The 15,951-nt window shown below is 41.6% G+C and overlaps 1 protein-coding gene across 1 annotated transcript; it reads left to right on the forward strand.

Annotated features, from left to right (window-relative positions):
• The first annotated feature begins 11,893 nt into the window (after positions 1-11,893).
• On the forward strand, positions 11,894-14,996 carry rgs16 (regulator of G protein signaling 16). The gene is made up of 5 exons (XM_077198491.1): positions 11,894-12,008; positions 12,219-12,299; positions 12,418-12,479; positions 12,782-12,948; positions 13,174-14,996. Exons 1-5 carry the CDS (start codon positions 11,935-11,937, stop codon positions 13,414-13,416), a joined length of 627 nt encoding a protein of 208 aa, XP_077054606.1. The 5' UTR covers positions 11,894-11,934; the 3' UTR covers positions 13,417-14,996.
• The last annotated feature ends 955 nt before the right edge of the window (positions 14,997-15,951 follow it).

Genomic DNA, 15,951 nt, shown 5'->3' on the forward strand with positions numbered 1-15,951 from the left:
TTTAACTTTTTGCAAATGATTAATGATTAAATATATTAAAACACGAGGGAAATCATTGTTGTGTCCATGACGATGGGGAAAATATGCATAAAACTTACACATTTACCCAAATTTTTATATGCATGTTTAACCGAAGCTAATTTGGGTGTGTTTGTCCCATCCCCAATGTCACTTCTATTTCTTTTACGGCCCTGACTAGAACATCGATCTCCTCGGCTGTGAACCGATTCTGAAGCGCGCCTGGTAAATGCGCCGTTATAATAGTATTGCGCCATGGAACAAGCGCACCTCGTTCATCATGCTCTTAAAGCGAATGAGATGTAAAGCTCTTATTGGTTTGTTTCCAGTTACGCCCAAACCACACCTATGAATAATGAAGCTACTTCAGACCAACCCCTTTTAGATTTGCGCCAGGCGCAAGAGGCATTTATCCCGCCGGGAAAATAGCAACAGTGCCGGGATCCGCCCACAAAGTTAGTTGCACTTTGCGCTTTGACACTTGCGTTTCAGATCGTTAAAATAGGGCCCACTGTCTTTCCACGCGATTCTAAAGACCTCTAAATTAGTTTGTTTCCATTTACGCTCTAAGTTACGAGTTTCTCTCTTGATAACATGCATAGCAATGTTGTACCATGGTGCTTTAGTTTTCTCTCTAACCTTTTTTAATCTAATCGGTGCAACAATTTCTAGTGTAATAGAGAAAATGGTGCACAAACTGCTAGTCATTTCCTCTAGTTCATCTTTTTGTTTGGGTTCACTGAGCAGCTGAGATAGATCAGGTAAGCTATTTGAGAATCTATCTATAGTGATTGGGAGGATTGTTCTGCCTGGTCGATAACGTGGCGCAACATGACAAATTTCAAAAGTACGTATTATGCAAGTTATCATGTAATGATCAGTGAGTTCATCACTTTGTGGTACAATATCTATATCGGTTGGATTGGTTACAATTGATATAATTAAATCTAGTGTATGATTCAGACGATGAGTGGGACCACTGATGTTTTGCTTGACCCCAAAGGAGTTTAATAAATCTGTAAACGCAGCCCCTAATGCATCATTTGTGTTATCTACGTGTATGTTAAAATCTCCAACAATTATTGCTTTATTGACATTGACCAATAGATCTGAGAGAAAGTCTGCAAACTCTTTTAGGAAATCAGCATAGGGCCCTGGAGGTCTATATACAGTAGCCAAGGCTAGAGATAATAGGGATTTCTTTCTTACATCTAAGAGCGTAACATTTAGCACAAGTACTTCAAACGAATTAAACCTGTGACCTGTTTTCTGAGTAACATTTAGAATATCTCTATAGATTGTTGCAACACCGCCGCCACGACCGACCAGACGGGGCTCATGCTTATAACAGTATCCTGGTGGAGTAGACTCATTTAGACCGAAATAATCATTTGGTTTAAGCCAGGTTTCAGTAAGGCAAAATAATAGCATTAATTATCAGTCACATGTTGTCATCTCACGTCATCTAACTACGGTCATTGCGGCATGGCATGAATGCAGCATTTGATAGAGGAAGCGAGGCTACTGTACACTTCAGGCATCCAGACACAATGCAACACGACTGTGATGTCACAACACGCAGTGCTCACACTTAATTTACCCAAAAGTGATCAATGGCTTAGGGTGTTCCATTTAAACCCATTGCAAGGGTTCCGCTAGTAGTGTGCACTCGTGCAACGTAAGCAATGATGTACATCCGACATAAACGCAGCCTAAAAGTTTGCTAAGAAGTATTTCCCACTAAAGCAAGGCAGTATTTGACTCTGGTCAAGCCTATTTAATAGGAGCTGACTGGGAGTGGCCTTGGACAGCAACATAACCAGTGCATTATAGATGTTGAAGTTTCCCTACTTATTTGGCAAAAAGGGAAGACAACAGCCCTTTTTCCTTGTTTTCTCTAGTCAGGTAAGCATAGAATAAAATAATTTTTGTTTTTGTACCGCATAAGCAGACAAGTTTTATTGAAAGTCTATTTTGCCAGCGGTGAATTTCCCCTTTAAGGTGAGAATTACATGTTGCTACTTTTTACAGTATGGCATAATAGAATACTCTACAATAAATAGGTACACATGACTGCAGACAGATTGCAAATGTTATAAAAGCTCTTCAGCACACAGATGTGAAGCTCTTGGCTCATTTGTTTCTTCCAAGGGCTATAGCCCAGATGGAAAAATTAGATCTTCCACCCCTTCAGATCAGTGCTCCATGAACTGTTTAAGACAGAGAGAACATCTGTTGGCTTGGGGCAAAGTTCTCCCTTGAGGCATTGTGAACATATTCATGAGCCTCAGGCGCATGCCTCCCTATCAAAGCTATGTGAAGACCCTGTTACCGTAGGAGAAGGAGGGGAGCCATTCAGGTGGAAGCTCAGGTTAATTACAGCCTTAATCTCTTTCTTTAAGAATTCCATTGTTCAAATTGCCAAAATGATCTTTCTAAAGGCCTCATTATGCTTCTGCGTCAACTCCACGGCGTAGCTACGCCGTCATTCCTACGGCGTCGTGGCCGTTTTATGGTTCTGCGTCAGGTTGAGTTGCATCGCGGTGCATCTGACCAATCACAGCCCTTGTGGTCTGCGTCGCCTCGATGCGTAGTTAAAATTTTTTGGAGGTGCACGTCGAGCTACGGCGGAGGGGTTCGCGGCGACGCAGAGGGGTCTGCGGGGGTACGCCGTCGATTCGACGCAGAAGCATAAAACAGGCTTAAAGCTCATCATTACCGCTGAATGCATAGGGTGATGCTGATGAAGGTGATGAAGTGAAGTGACGTGTGCTTTCTCGTGCAGCCTAGTATGGCAATATTTTGATCCTTGTTGTTTTTATCTTTCTTGATCCTGGAACAACATTCCAATCAACCAATCAGATTTGAAGGACAAGTTTATAATTTATCTGAAATTTAGGCTTACAATCAGGGTAAATCCATCCATACAGTTCATGAAACGAAAAGTTTCTTTAAGACTGATCATATTCTGTAATTGTTGTTAATGATAGGCCTAAAACAAACAGGAGTATGATAATTTGCAATTAACCTTTTTGTAAAAAAAATGTACAAAATTAAATATGATTCAAATATTCCGTTGAATAGCCACAGTTACTAATTTCATACACAAAATCTGTGGGAAAATATTTTTTTGGCAATAGCCTTGATGGTTCTTAGTAAAACGTTACAATTCAATAATTAATCATTAAAATTACTTTTTTAGGGTGATTCTACATTTATTTGAGGATTCAATGTGCATATATATGTATATATATATATATATATATATATATATATATATATATATGTGTGTGTGTGTGTGTATGTATATATGTATTTATATATATATATATATTTATAAAATCACAGATACCTATGCCAATGCTTAGTTGTTTATTATTATTTTTTTTTAATAAATAAAGGCTATAGGGTGAAATAATAGTTATTTTTGCTTTGAGCTAACATTCATTCTTTGTTGAGCTGTTAATGTTAAATAGTTCATGTAAATGTCAATGGCTAGTATATCAATATGACATTTTAAATAAGATAGCCTGCAATTTTATATTAAACAATCTATTAAATTTAAGGTGTAAAATCTGAACGAGCTTTTCCTGTCCCGTAAAATGTGTATGTACCTAGTCCTAGACCAACACCTGACATGTTCTGGTAATATCATATGTAGTAGGCTATACTTGAAATGAGGATCAACTGAGCATGTAGCCTAGCATGGAAGACCTTACATGGTTTCATTTTTAAACCGTTCTAATACTATACGTGTAAGTGTTTTGTGAATGTTAACCAATACTCAAGGTTTTCAAAACAGTAATGCCAGGAATCATCACAGGCCCGGCCTTTACCAATATAAGCTGATGTAGGTGGATTCCCGGACAAAATCCCCACTCACCAAGTCTCAGGGCTAATTCATGACACCTTAGGAGCATTACTGCTGACAGGAACCTCGAGCGAGAGATTTACACTGTGCCGCGAGTGTGTTGTTTTTTCCCCCTGTATTGCCAGGAAACTAGTCGCAGCAGAACACGTGAGCAAGAAATATTAGTGGGCTTCTTTTTCAAGGTTCTGAGTAGTCATAATATAATGGCAAATATAATTTGCATTGTGTATATAATATTTAGCTTATAATCATAAATGAAGCATATTCTTATCTTGTCATCAAAAATATTAGGCATATAACAAATCCTGGGAAGATTGGACATAATACTGTATTTCAAGTATAATTACTGGAATTATTTTACCTGTTTTGGTTTCAAGGAGTTCAAAGCAGGCCCGGCGTCAAGGGGGGGCTTGGTGGGGCTCAGCCCCCCCTATGATGATCTCAAGCCCCCCTAGCGGTGATCTGAATGATGATTATGTGACTGAGCGTTCGTGCAGGGTTTTTCTAAACACTTATGAATAAGATAACTATAAACGAGAACCGTCTGAACTGTTCTCGACTTTACCCCTTTTGTACACTGCACACGTCTGCAGTGCATTACCGCTCCGACAAGATTTTATTCTGTCCTCCACGCGGTGCCTACTCACACCAGGAGCATTTCAGAAGCAACGCGACTGGATGCGCGAGACCATGTGATTTGCCTGTCCGATGTGATTTTTCTTGATTTTGGGGTTTTTACCTTACAGTCTATGGTTTCTACCAAGGATATATTGGTGTGCATTACAATTGGGAGTCCTTACAGGGTGTTTATTTTAAAATTTACAGTGTTTATTTACTTTTATTTTGTATTACGGTGCGGCTTGGACGCGGCGTCCGTTGAAAATAGACTTATCTTTAGTGAAGCGGTGCGGAGAGCCGCCCCCGGGGAATATATATATATATATATATATATATATATATATATATATATATATATATATATACAGGGGTTAAAGTGGGCCGGAACGGTCCGGAATTGGGTTCCGGCACCTCAGATAAATTATTAAATAAATAGATTCATTAATCTCAACGAATCTCGCTGGTCACGAGATGGACCGACTGGCCGACCAACCTCCCTTCCTCCCCGCTGAACGCGAGTGATTATAAATGCGTGAAATGCACTCACGGTGGTTGAGCGCGGTAAAGTTAGTTTAATGTTCGATATTTCGCCGGACATTGTTTTCCCTTGCAAGTTGCCACTGTTCTATAGGGTCAGGTCGGCAGTCTTACAAAGATATCAATAGCAGGATTAGTTTTAATATTATGTAACCATTATCGACATTAAATATTCGTTCAAAATCACTGTGCATTAAAGTTGCATACAGTATATACCTGAGAATGCTGTGACGCGTTTCCACAAAGAGGGAACGTGTGCCAATTCCACTAACTGCGTTAAACGTAGCCTATGATTTGTATTATTTAAAATAACTTTTCAAATTCCAAAGCTTGTAGAAGGTTCCTATTCGCAATGCTGATCTGGCAGCCTTGAGTAAATTAACTTATCTAAGAAAATGATTCATAAAACTCATCAGTTGAGCCTATGTTTACTTTCTTAACTGACACAGACGAAAATGAAAAGACTATCAGTCAAAGTTCAGCTTTAGGAGGGGAAGAAATACGGTGGGATAAGGAGACTGAGAGAAAAAGAACGATTAAGATGAGAGAGCAGGTATTGACAAATAATCTGCACACTGACATGGTTTTAAAGCTATTTATTATCAATATTTTGGCCTTCAAAAGTCTTAAATTGCACATACGTAGGTCAGAGAAATCAAAACCGAATCCCCCCCCCCAACTACCTCACTTTTAAATGCACTTGGCTGGGGGGTAATGTGGGCTAATGTGGCTACAATGCCAGGGCTCAATTTTTAGCCCAGTGTTCAGCAATTTTAACATAGTATCGTCATCATATCAGTGTTGATGGACCAAAATAAAACCATTAAAATATCAAGTAAGTATTGTGATATGTGGTGCCACAGTGACACTCTTGTCCCAAAAAGTATTGCTATACCACGATACTCAATATGTTGTCCCACGATGAGTCATTTTTCCCTGTTGCACCTACACAAAATTTGAGGGTTCCCCCACCTACCAAATCCCACTTTAACCACTGTATATATATACATACACAGACACAATTAAGCTTTTTATAAACTCCTATAATAATTAAGCATCATTTGGAATAGAATATGAAAAATAGAAAATACGTAAAATTAAAAAAAAACAAGTATCCTTTGTTCAAGGATGAATCGTTCTATTCCTGATAATTCTGTCATTTGGAGGACACATAAGTCACGGTCTGAAGAAGAAAGCTTACAAAGGTTAAACATTTGGTTGCAGCTGCCTTTTATGGCCTACTTTCCAGTGTGTTTCTGTAACTCTTATGTTAAATTAAAGAGGATGGTGCGTTCTACCCTGACATCCTGAAATAGTCTCAAAATCAAAAAGAAATATGGGATGAATGTACTTTGATCATTGTGTCATGTGAAGACTTATCTCGTCATTAAAGGAGCTGTGTTGCTTTTTACTTAAAAAAATCTTTAAGATAGATTTTTCATTTGTACATTTATGAGCCAACCTTAATGTAACAGAAAGAATGACACCTTAATGTCCACCACGGTTGCCTCTATCAGCCTGTAGGCTCAATTGTGTGGGAAGGAGTCGGGTTCGAATTGGCGCGAAAATTCACAAAATGTGACGTCATGCGCGTTCTCGTCTACTTGGGCTTTCATCCATATGGCAGCCATTAGTAAGGAGCGGCAATCGCTAGCAGTAACGTTAGTGTTTCAAATGGACTCTGTGGACGGAAAGAAGCGACCAGCCTCCAGCACAATCCAGACACCCTCGGAAACTCCTTGTAAGTTTGAAAAAAAAGCCTTATCTAGTCCGAGAACGTGCATGAGACTGGCTGCAGTTTCTCTAATGGCCACTGGTGTCAGTAACGGTTAGAAATTTCAGAACTTACGCAATGCTCCTTTTAAAGGTGCAGTAAGCGATTTCTAGAAAATGCTGTTGAAAGTGGATTGGACCAAAGACCACAGCACCCTTGTAGCCAATCAGTATTAGGGGGCGTATACATACACTCATGATGAGGGAGGAGATTGAACAAGAGGAAGATTTGCAGAAAGACTGTAGATAGAGAGATGGCTGAGAGACATTACAATAGAGAAAAGGTCATTACAAAAGAGAAAAGAAAGTAAGCTTTAGGAACAGCCTAAATATTTAGAGAAGCTTTCCAGCGCTGGAGAGACCTAAGCGGGAAGGCCTGAAAAACGGACTCCGCGGTTATGTTCCTGCTCCATACATGAGTAACATTGGTTTTGTTGGTTTGGTTGACTAACAATGAATTCTTGCTTGTATAAGTTCTTGTGTACTATATGTTAATTTTTTGTTTTTCCTTCCCCTTTTGGCAGGCGGAGCAATGGAGGGAGAAGTGTGTTTGTTTGGGTTCATTTCAAATATCAACATTGTTAAACAATGATTCTCAGATATTGCTTACTGCACCTTTAACATAAAAAAGTTAGCAGCACCCTGAGGTAAGATTGGTTGACTGTGTCATATAAGGTGCTTTCTCTCAAGTGCACCTTCTCCATCTCCTGTTCTCGTGGTGCAGCAGTAGGAAACCCCTACCATCTCTATGAAGAGACCTATAGAAAAAGGGTTTCATCCTGCTCTACCCATGGGAACTTCTTTGTGGTGGTGTAATTGCCCTTCTGCAAGGCATATTATCTGTAAGAAGGAAAAAGAAGCTGTGAACAAACAAGCTTATTTTCCCCTCTGCATGTCTTCCACGTCTCTGAAAAATTGCTTTCATGGCAGTTCGGTGAAAGTGAATGCCTTCTATCAAAGCAGATGCAGAGATCTCAAGGCCAGCTGATGCAGAATTTCCCTTGTCCTCACTTAACCAGATGTTTGGTCTTTTATATCCTGAGTGTCATGTTGGGCGAGAGAAAGACCTTGATGTCTGATGACATCATAAGTTATTGATCCAAGTTGGGATTCCCTCAGGTACTATATCATTCTGGGATTTCAAACATAATCAAATGCTCCCCGTTCTGAGCACAGCTTGATCAAGTTAGGTACGGCTGTCATGATTCGGCTTGTGGATCAATGAAGTGAGGCGTTTAACTTTATTAGACTTTTGATGAAAACAGGAAATACTCTCTATAAATAACAAATATGTTCCAATTGTGATTGTATCATGTCATATTATAGGACATGGTGTCACAGTGTCTGGTTGTGTTCCCTTGTCTATCACTAGAGGTCCTCGTTCTCACGGTGTCCTTCTCAATTGACTTCAATTCCCAGCATCCTGTCTGTCACTGCCACTCATCAGTTCATTGCACTCAGCTGTTCCCGGTAATCATTGTTCCCAGCTGTTCTGTGTTAGTCTTGTTAAATATGTGTATATAACCCTGTCTGTTTCAGTGTGTGTCACGGAGTCCTTGTTCAATGTCACTACACTTCTGATGCCTGTTTCTTGTTTTGTTTCTTGTGTTGGATTGCCTTTTGGATTTTGACCTTTGCTTGGACTGGATTATGATTTATGGATTACGCTATTAAATAGTGCTTTTGGATCTAACCCCTGTTTCCCGTGTGTGGATTGTGACAGAAGGACTCCGTCACACCCTAAATCCAGCGGTATTATTTCAAACTTCTCTTCCCCAGCCACTGAGCGGGAGAGGAGAGATTATTTTCAGGGAACCCACCTAGTCATTTTTCATGGGACCCGGGGAGGTCGCAGAGGAGGAGGTGGTCGAGAAGAAGTTCAACACCACTCTCCACCCTGGCCCCCCTTCGACCCTGGGCCAGTGAGGGACAGCTCAGAGCCAACATCTCACCGTCACGGACGGAAAAGGGGGAGGAAACGCACGTCTGCCCAGTCAGAGACTGTTCACGTTCCGTCTGCCCAGTCAGAGACTGTTCACGTTCCGTCTGCCCAGTCAGAGACTGTTCACGTCACGTCTGCCCAGTCAGAGACTGTTCACGTTCCGTCTGCCCAGTCAGAGACTGTTTACGTCACGTCTGCCCAGTCAGAGACTGTTCACGTCACGTCTGCCCAGTCAGAGACTGTTCACGTTCCGTCTGCCCAGTCAGAGACTGGTCACGTTCCGTCTGCCTTCATGGACCGGGACTATCTGGAGCGTCTGGCTCAGATCCTGTACATGCCCGTGTCTGCTGTTCCAGAGCCGGAGCCAGTGTCTCCTGTTCCAGAGCCGGAGCCAGTGTCTGCTGTTCCAGAGCCGGAGGCAGAGCCAATGCCTGTTCCAGAGCCGGTGGCAGAGCCAGTGCCCGTTCCAGAGCCGGAGGCAGAGCCAGCACCCGTTCCAGAGCCGGAGGCAGAGCCAGTGCCGTCTGCCTTCATGGACCTGGACTATCTGGAGCATCTGGCTCGGATCCTGGACATGCCCGTGTCTGCTGTTCCAGAGCCGGAGCCAGTGTCTGTCCCAGGGCCGGAGCCAGTGTCTGTCCCGGAGCCGGAGCCAGTGTCTGTCCCGGGGCCGGAGCCAGTGTCTGTCCCGGGGCCGGAGCCAGTGTCTGTCCCGGGGCCGGAGCCAGTGTCTGTCCCGGGGCCGGAGCCAGTGTCTGTCCCGGGGCCGGAGCCAGTGCCTGTGCCGGAGGCAGAGCCATTGCCCGTTCCAGAGCCGGATGCAGAGCCAAGGCCCGTTCCAGAGCCGGAGGCAGAGACAAGGCCCGTGCCAGAGCCGGAGGCAGAGACAAGGCCCGTGCCAGAGCCGGAGGCAGAGACAAGGCCCGTGCCAGAGCCGGAGGCAGAGACAAGGCCCGTGCCAGAGCCGGAGGCAGAGACAAGGCCGTGCCAGAGCCGGAGGCAGAGACAAGGCCCGTGCCAGAGCCGGAGGCAGAGCCAAGGCCCGTTCCAGAGCCGGAGGCAGAGCCAAGGCCCGTTCCAGAGCCGGAGGCAGAGCCAAGGCCCGTGCCAGAGCCGGAGGCAGAGCCAAGGCCCGTGCCAGAGCCGGAGGCAGAGCCAAGGCCCGTGCCAGAGCCGGAGGCAGAGCCAAGGCCCGTGCCAGAGCCGGAGGCAGAGCCAAGGCCCGTGCCAGAGCCGGAGGCAGAGCCAAGGCCCGTGCCAGAGCCGGAGGCAGAGCCAAGGCCCGTGCCAGAGCCGGAGGCAGAGCCAAGGCCCGTGCCAGAGCCGGAGGCAGAGCCAAGGCCCGTGCCAGAGCCGGAGGCAGAGCCAAGGCCCGTTCCAGAGCCGGAGGAAGTATGTCACAGTGTCTGGTTGTGTTCCCTTGTCTATCACTAGAGGTCCTTATTCTCACGGTGTCCTTCTCAATTGACTTCAATTCCCAGCATTCTGTCTGTCACTGTCACTCATCAGTTCATTGCACTCAGCTGTTCCCCGTAATCATTGTTCCCAGCTGTTCTTTGTTAGTCTTGTAAAATATGTGTATATAACCCTGTCTGTTTCAGTGTGTGTCACGGAGTCCTTGTTTAATGTCACTACACTTCTGATGCCTGTTTCTTGCCTGTTTCTTGTTTTGTTTCTTGTGTTGGATTGCCTTTTGGATTTTGACCTTTGCTTGGACTGGATTATGATTTATGGATTACCCTATTAAATACTGCTTTTGGATCTAACCCCTGTTTCCCATGTGTGGATCGTGACACATGGTTTAGGACATGATATTCTTAAAGGTAGGCTACTTATGGAACTGGCTTCCAGCTGATAATTTAATCAGCAAGTTACTAAAAATAACTAAAAACAATATTTCTGTCATGACAACTCTTGGGAGATTGGTATGGTAATAGAGATTGGCAATTGGTAATGGATATGGCAATGTTAATGTATTTGTTCTTGGTGGAATAGATCTGCTACGTTGCTGCTGCTGCAGAGCAAGTACCGAGACTTACTACCGCCAATACATTCACAGACATTGCTGTGAGCATGTAAGACATGCTGATCCTGCTGCACATTTAACATACATGATTAAACCAGTAGCAGATCTATGTAGGTGGAGGTGGAGGGTTTCTGAAAGCGTACTGCAGACTGCTACCAGCAACACCCCGGTATTTATTTAAATGATGAGCAGCAGCTCATTGGACACGGTTTCAACAGCAACCAATCAGCTGTGCCATATAGTCTCACTGCTGTCCTTGTTGTTGTGTTTTTATTTAGTTGAGCAGAAAGCTTGCAACACATATTCATCTAAATGTCCCTCTCAGCAGCGTGGACAGTGTTTAAATGTTCACTGCTAAGGTATTTCTGACTTTTTACTTCTAAGCGAATAATGAAAAAGAACTTTGCTGTTAGTATATCAGGGGCCTTGAATCATTTTTAGTCTCTTGTATGTTAAATAGCTGGCTGCAGATCATTCAATGGCCACCAGTGTCAATAATAACACGCCTTTCTAAATTCTACATGTTTCATAGTAAATTCTTTATGTTGCCATACTGTATTCTTTAGTCAAGCAGTCATTTACAACTGTGCATGATAAAAAAAAATATTTCCTGTGCAAACTGAAAATAAAATTACTGAACAAGAGATTTGTAGCTTTTTAGACCAGACTTTTTAAGCCAACTGAATGTCTATAATCTTTCCCTGTTTTGTCTATGGGATTAACATAATAAGAGTTAATCAATATCATATACAGGAAAATACATTTCTGGTAAGAGACGTGCTCCAGTAGTCTCTCACCACTTTACCAACATCCCTGCAAGGATTTAGAGTTGGGGACGTTGTTTTTACTTACAGTATGCTTTTCAAATAATTATATTTCTGGAACAGCGTGTGAGCAGTGCAAAAGGACACTAAAATGTCCTAAAGTGGAGCACACATCAACCAGACTTGTGAACATTTCCATCACTGTGGACTTTCCTGACTTTTCACATACACACAAATGCACAGTACACAGTACATTAGTGTAGAGAGGACTATATTATGATTGGCTGAGAGGAGAGATGACGCTCTGCTTCCTGCTCTATATAAGCTCCCTGTCCCCTCTCTACAGACACACTGCTGATAATTTTTTCTTAAGAGACACTGCGCAATGGATGTTTATTTCCTCTCTGACTTTACAATGTACAGAGGAATAACAGGGCTGTCAAACACTTGCCTGGAAAGGTATGATGCTCATTTTGGCATTTTTAAAGCTTGTGTGTGCTTTTTGTCTTAATAATATATGCATGCTAAATCATCTGAATGCTTAACAAACCTCTGCTCTTTTATATAATATCAGTGAGATCTTTTTTTTAATCCTGTTGTAAGAATCGTATATATTACAAAAGTGCACATATCCTGTGTATTAAATAAATTATATTTTTTTAACATCAGGGCCAAACGATTAAAGGCATGCGTAGGTGGATTTCTGCAGAGACAAGACTTGAGCAGCCTGTGCAGATATAGAAAACCGAGGTAAGCACAGTTATTGAATGCATTGGCTCCGCCTTATTACACAAAATGTTCCTTTTTGCATGATAAAGAGTGTATAGTCCCCTAATGTTTTTCTTCTGATTGGCTGGCGTCTTTGCAGGTTGACCTTGGATGAATGTCTGATGTGGAAAGTGTCTTTTGAGAAGCTCCTGTCCAGCAAACGTAAGTTCACATTGTGTTAAAGATGAAATAAGTTAAAATGAAAGAGTTAAAGCTAATTATTATGATTAAATGGTACAAATATGATATAGGAAATTTATGGAATCAAGTAAAAAGCAGCCTTGTAACATATCACAATATAACACAAAAAATACTGTTTCCATTAGGCTATGGTTTATAATTAAAAGATAGAAATGGGACTGCTGTGCACAGATGTGTCTGGTCTGCGTGGGGGGCTTTAATCTGATAAGACACGTTACACAACTGATCCTTTCTCTCTAACCCCATTTTTCTCTCTGTATCAGATGGACTATATGCTTTCCGATCTTTCCTGGTTTCTGAGTTTAGTGAAGAAAACATTGCTTTCTACCTGGCTTGTGAGGACTTCAAAAGCACAAAGTCTGTGGCTAAGATGCCATCCAAAGCAAAGAGGATCTACGAGGAGTTTATCAGAAGTGAAGCTCCAAGAGAGGTAACGACATGAAATGAATCACCATATCCTGCAGTATTATTCCTAAACTAAAACAAATTTGGTGTAGAAACAATTTTCATTCTGAAATTGCATGTAAATTTCACAATTAATGACAAGTAACCGGTCAAGTAATAGTCAAAGTTTTATTTACAACTTTCAAAAAAAAATGTTTCATTATATATTGTGGACAATTGATGTTTAAATTCACTTCTCATTCACTTTCAGGTCAACATTGACTACGAGACTCGAGACATCACTCAAGCCAACTTGAAAAGCCCCACAGCATCCTGCTTCGATATGGCCCAGTACCGCATCTATATTCTCATGGAAAAGGACTGTTACCCACGATTCCTCAGATCCGCTACCTACCGAAATCTAGTCAACCAGCTCAAGGTGAAGAACGCCAAGGCAAAAACCAAAAAGGCCATTGCGATCAGACCACCACATGAAGAAGAAGAACCAAAATGAAAAACATAGATGCATTTTGGCTCTACAAAAGATGGCAGCTCTGCAAGAAGTTGAAGGGACCGGTGTGGATCCTAAAAAAGGCTGCTTGAGGCAATCGGAGTGCCATGAGATGAAGCGAACCATGTAATGGATTCAGAGTTCATCACTGCATTCCCAGACCCCGTTTAATATTGTCCAAAAGAGGGAACAGCAGACCCACTGGTGTAGAGAGCTGCATCTGCACATATACCTGTACTCGGCACAAAAGATGGACTCTACCGAAGTATGCATATAGCATACTTTCAGCAAATTATGCTTATAGAATGGAGAAAAGTGTTTGATTGTTTAATGCATCCATTTACTTCATTTATATATTTATCCTTTTTTTTATTTAATTACATTAACACTTTATTTTAATAGTCCACTAGATATTTTATAAGTAACTTTGCTCCTACTGTAGCCTACATGTCAACAAACTGTACTCATTAGAGTATTAATATATTGTCTGCTTAATATCTGCTATCATTTTATTTTGATGCTCCCCCAACTGACGTTCTACTTACTACTAGTAACTTTTGTTTATAACTTTTATAACTATATTCAGTAAGGTATTCTACTAATCCAAATCCTAACACCTAAAGCCCAGGACACACCAAACCGACGCCAAAGAACTGGCGCTGATGAAAGCCGACTGTGTTGAAAAAACTGAACTACAGGCGACTGTCAGCTAGAATGTGCGTTCTGCGCCTGCGTGTAAATGAAACAACTGTTTCTGCAGATATATTCATCTATATTCGTCATTCAAAAAGGGAAACCGACGCTGCAGATACACAAACCATAAATAAAGCAACACGTGCTTACCGTTTTGAATATCAATCCTGCTAAACACTTTCTTTATTCCACTCCGCACATGTTAATATTGAAATATTCGCCAAGGAACACTCAGGTTAGATGACGTAACATTAGAACAGCCTTCTATCTGTACCATTTTGACTTCTTTGTTTTGAATCGCTGTTTTGCTATTATTCTCGTGCACCACTCGTTCACTAAGCTGAACAGCCAATCAGAGTTCCCTCTTTCACCAACGGCCCGACATCCAAAAAAACCCCAGACGGTGTCAGACTAGAGCCGACGGTGTGGAACACACCGGGTAAACTATGTCGGCCGATGCTCAAAATTGGTCCGACGCTGCCCAACGGCTGATCGTCGGCTTGGTGTGTCCGGGCTTAACCTATAACAGTCTACTAATACTCTCTGAGAGTTAGTTGACATGTAGTTGCAAAGTCACTTATAGATAGTAGTACGCTACAATGTCTAAAGTGGACTATCAAAATAAAGGTACCATGATAATGTGGTGTAACTTGATTTAAAGAATAAAATAATATAAACAATCATGAAAAAAAACATGATTTTAAAATGTTACAATTAAAAAAAAGGTGATACCAGGGTAGCATCAATTAAGTGACAATCTGCCGCTTCGAGGCTCAGCTTAAGAATGTTAAAAGTTGGTGTGCAACTATTTATTTTAAGTTATTTTAGTTTTATAAATGTTTTTGTTACATAATGTTCAATTCAAATAAATACAATTTTGACTAAAGAAATTATGTGTGTGTGTGTTTTTTTTTTTGTGTTTTTTTTGACAGCTAAAAAAAACAGCTAACATGGATATGGGTCATACTACAAACATATCTAAACAGCATGTTTGCTCTGACAAATATAAAATGGCTGTTTTTATTCAATGTGTACAGAGTGAACATGTAAGGCCCCAGTGCGCAGATGTATCACAGATGCTTCACTTTCACTATGAGGAAAACAGGCTTGTTATGCACATGACTGGCCAGACTGAGCTTGTGTTTCATATTTAACCACTGATGCCCACAAGCAACGAGCAGCCTAAAGTGTAGGTTTACACAGTTGCCAAGACAACTGTTTGGGCCTGGTTGCAAAAGCTGTCCACATGATTCTCTCAGCTCAAGATTAAGCCACATCGTTCCTGCTGACAGTAATGAGAAAGTTCATCATCCAGTAAGAAAATCAAATACTGGAGTTCAGAAAGAGGAAATGCATTTGATAACGTCTTTGTATGAGCAGCCATAAAGATTTGTTAGCCTGTGTGTTTGCTAAGACGTGTAATGAAATAAAGGAAGGTTGTCTGAGAGCCGGCGTTTCATAAGTATTTGTGAATCTTGTCATTGGTTGCTTTCACATTAGACTATGCATTAAACTATATTACATTGCCTAGACAGTAATCGCATGAATATTATTATTGATCCACAAAAGCAATCACAATTTGTCGACGAAATATGATTCTACAACGAAACAATGGCTGAATATTTTCATTTCATCAGCCAAATGGGGGTTAGATGATGGTCCAGTAGATATACACCCTATATTCAACTCAACATTAGACCCAAGCTCATCAGATGGATGGTCCTGATGATTAAAGAGGGGCTACATGTACTTGAGTTTTGCGTTCCCGTAGTAATTCTCAAACAGGGTGATTTTGAGTATAAAAAGATACATTGCAAGGGCTGAAATGCTATGCAAGACTATATG

Source organism: Siphateles boraxobius, unplaced genomic scaffold, assembly GCF_051911475.1.
Source record: "Siphateles boraxobius isolate OS27281-9 unplaced genomic scaffold, OSU_SipBor_1 41, whole genome shotgun sequence".
Classification (NCBI taxonomy): domain Eukaryota; kingdom Metazoa; phylum Chordata; class Actinopteri; order Cypriniformes; family Leuciscidae; genus Siphateles; species Siphateles boraxobius.

Coding starts and splice junctions, on each gene's coding strand:
- rgs16 (XM_077198491.1), top strand. CDS start 11,935: ATGGATGTTTATTTCCTCTCTGACTTTACAATGTACAGAGGAATAACA. Junction 12,300..12,417: donor TGCAGATATAGAAAACCGAG/GTAAGCACAGTT, acceptor GCGTCTTTGCAG/GTTGACCTTGGATGAATGTC. Junction 12,949..13,173: donor GAAGTGAAGCTCCAAGAGAG/GTAACGACATGA, acceptor ATTCACTTTCAG/GTCAACATTGACTACGAGAC.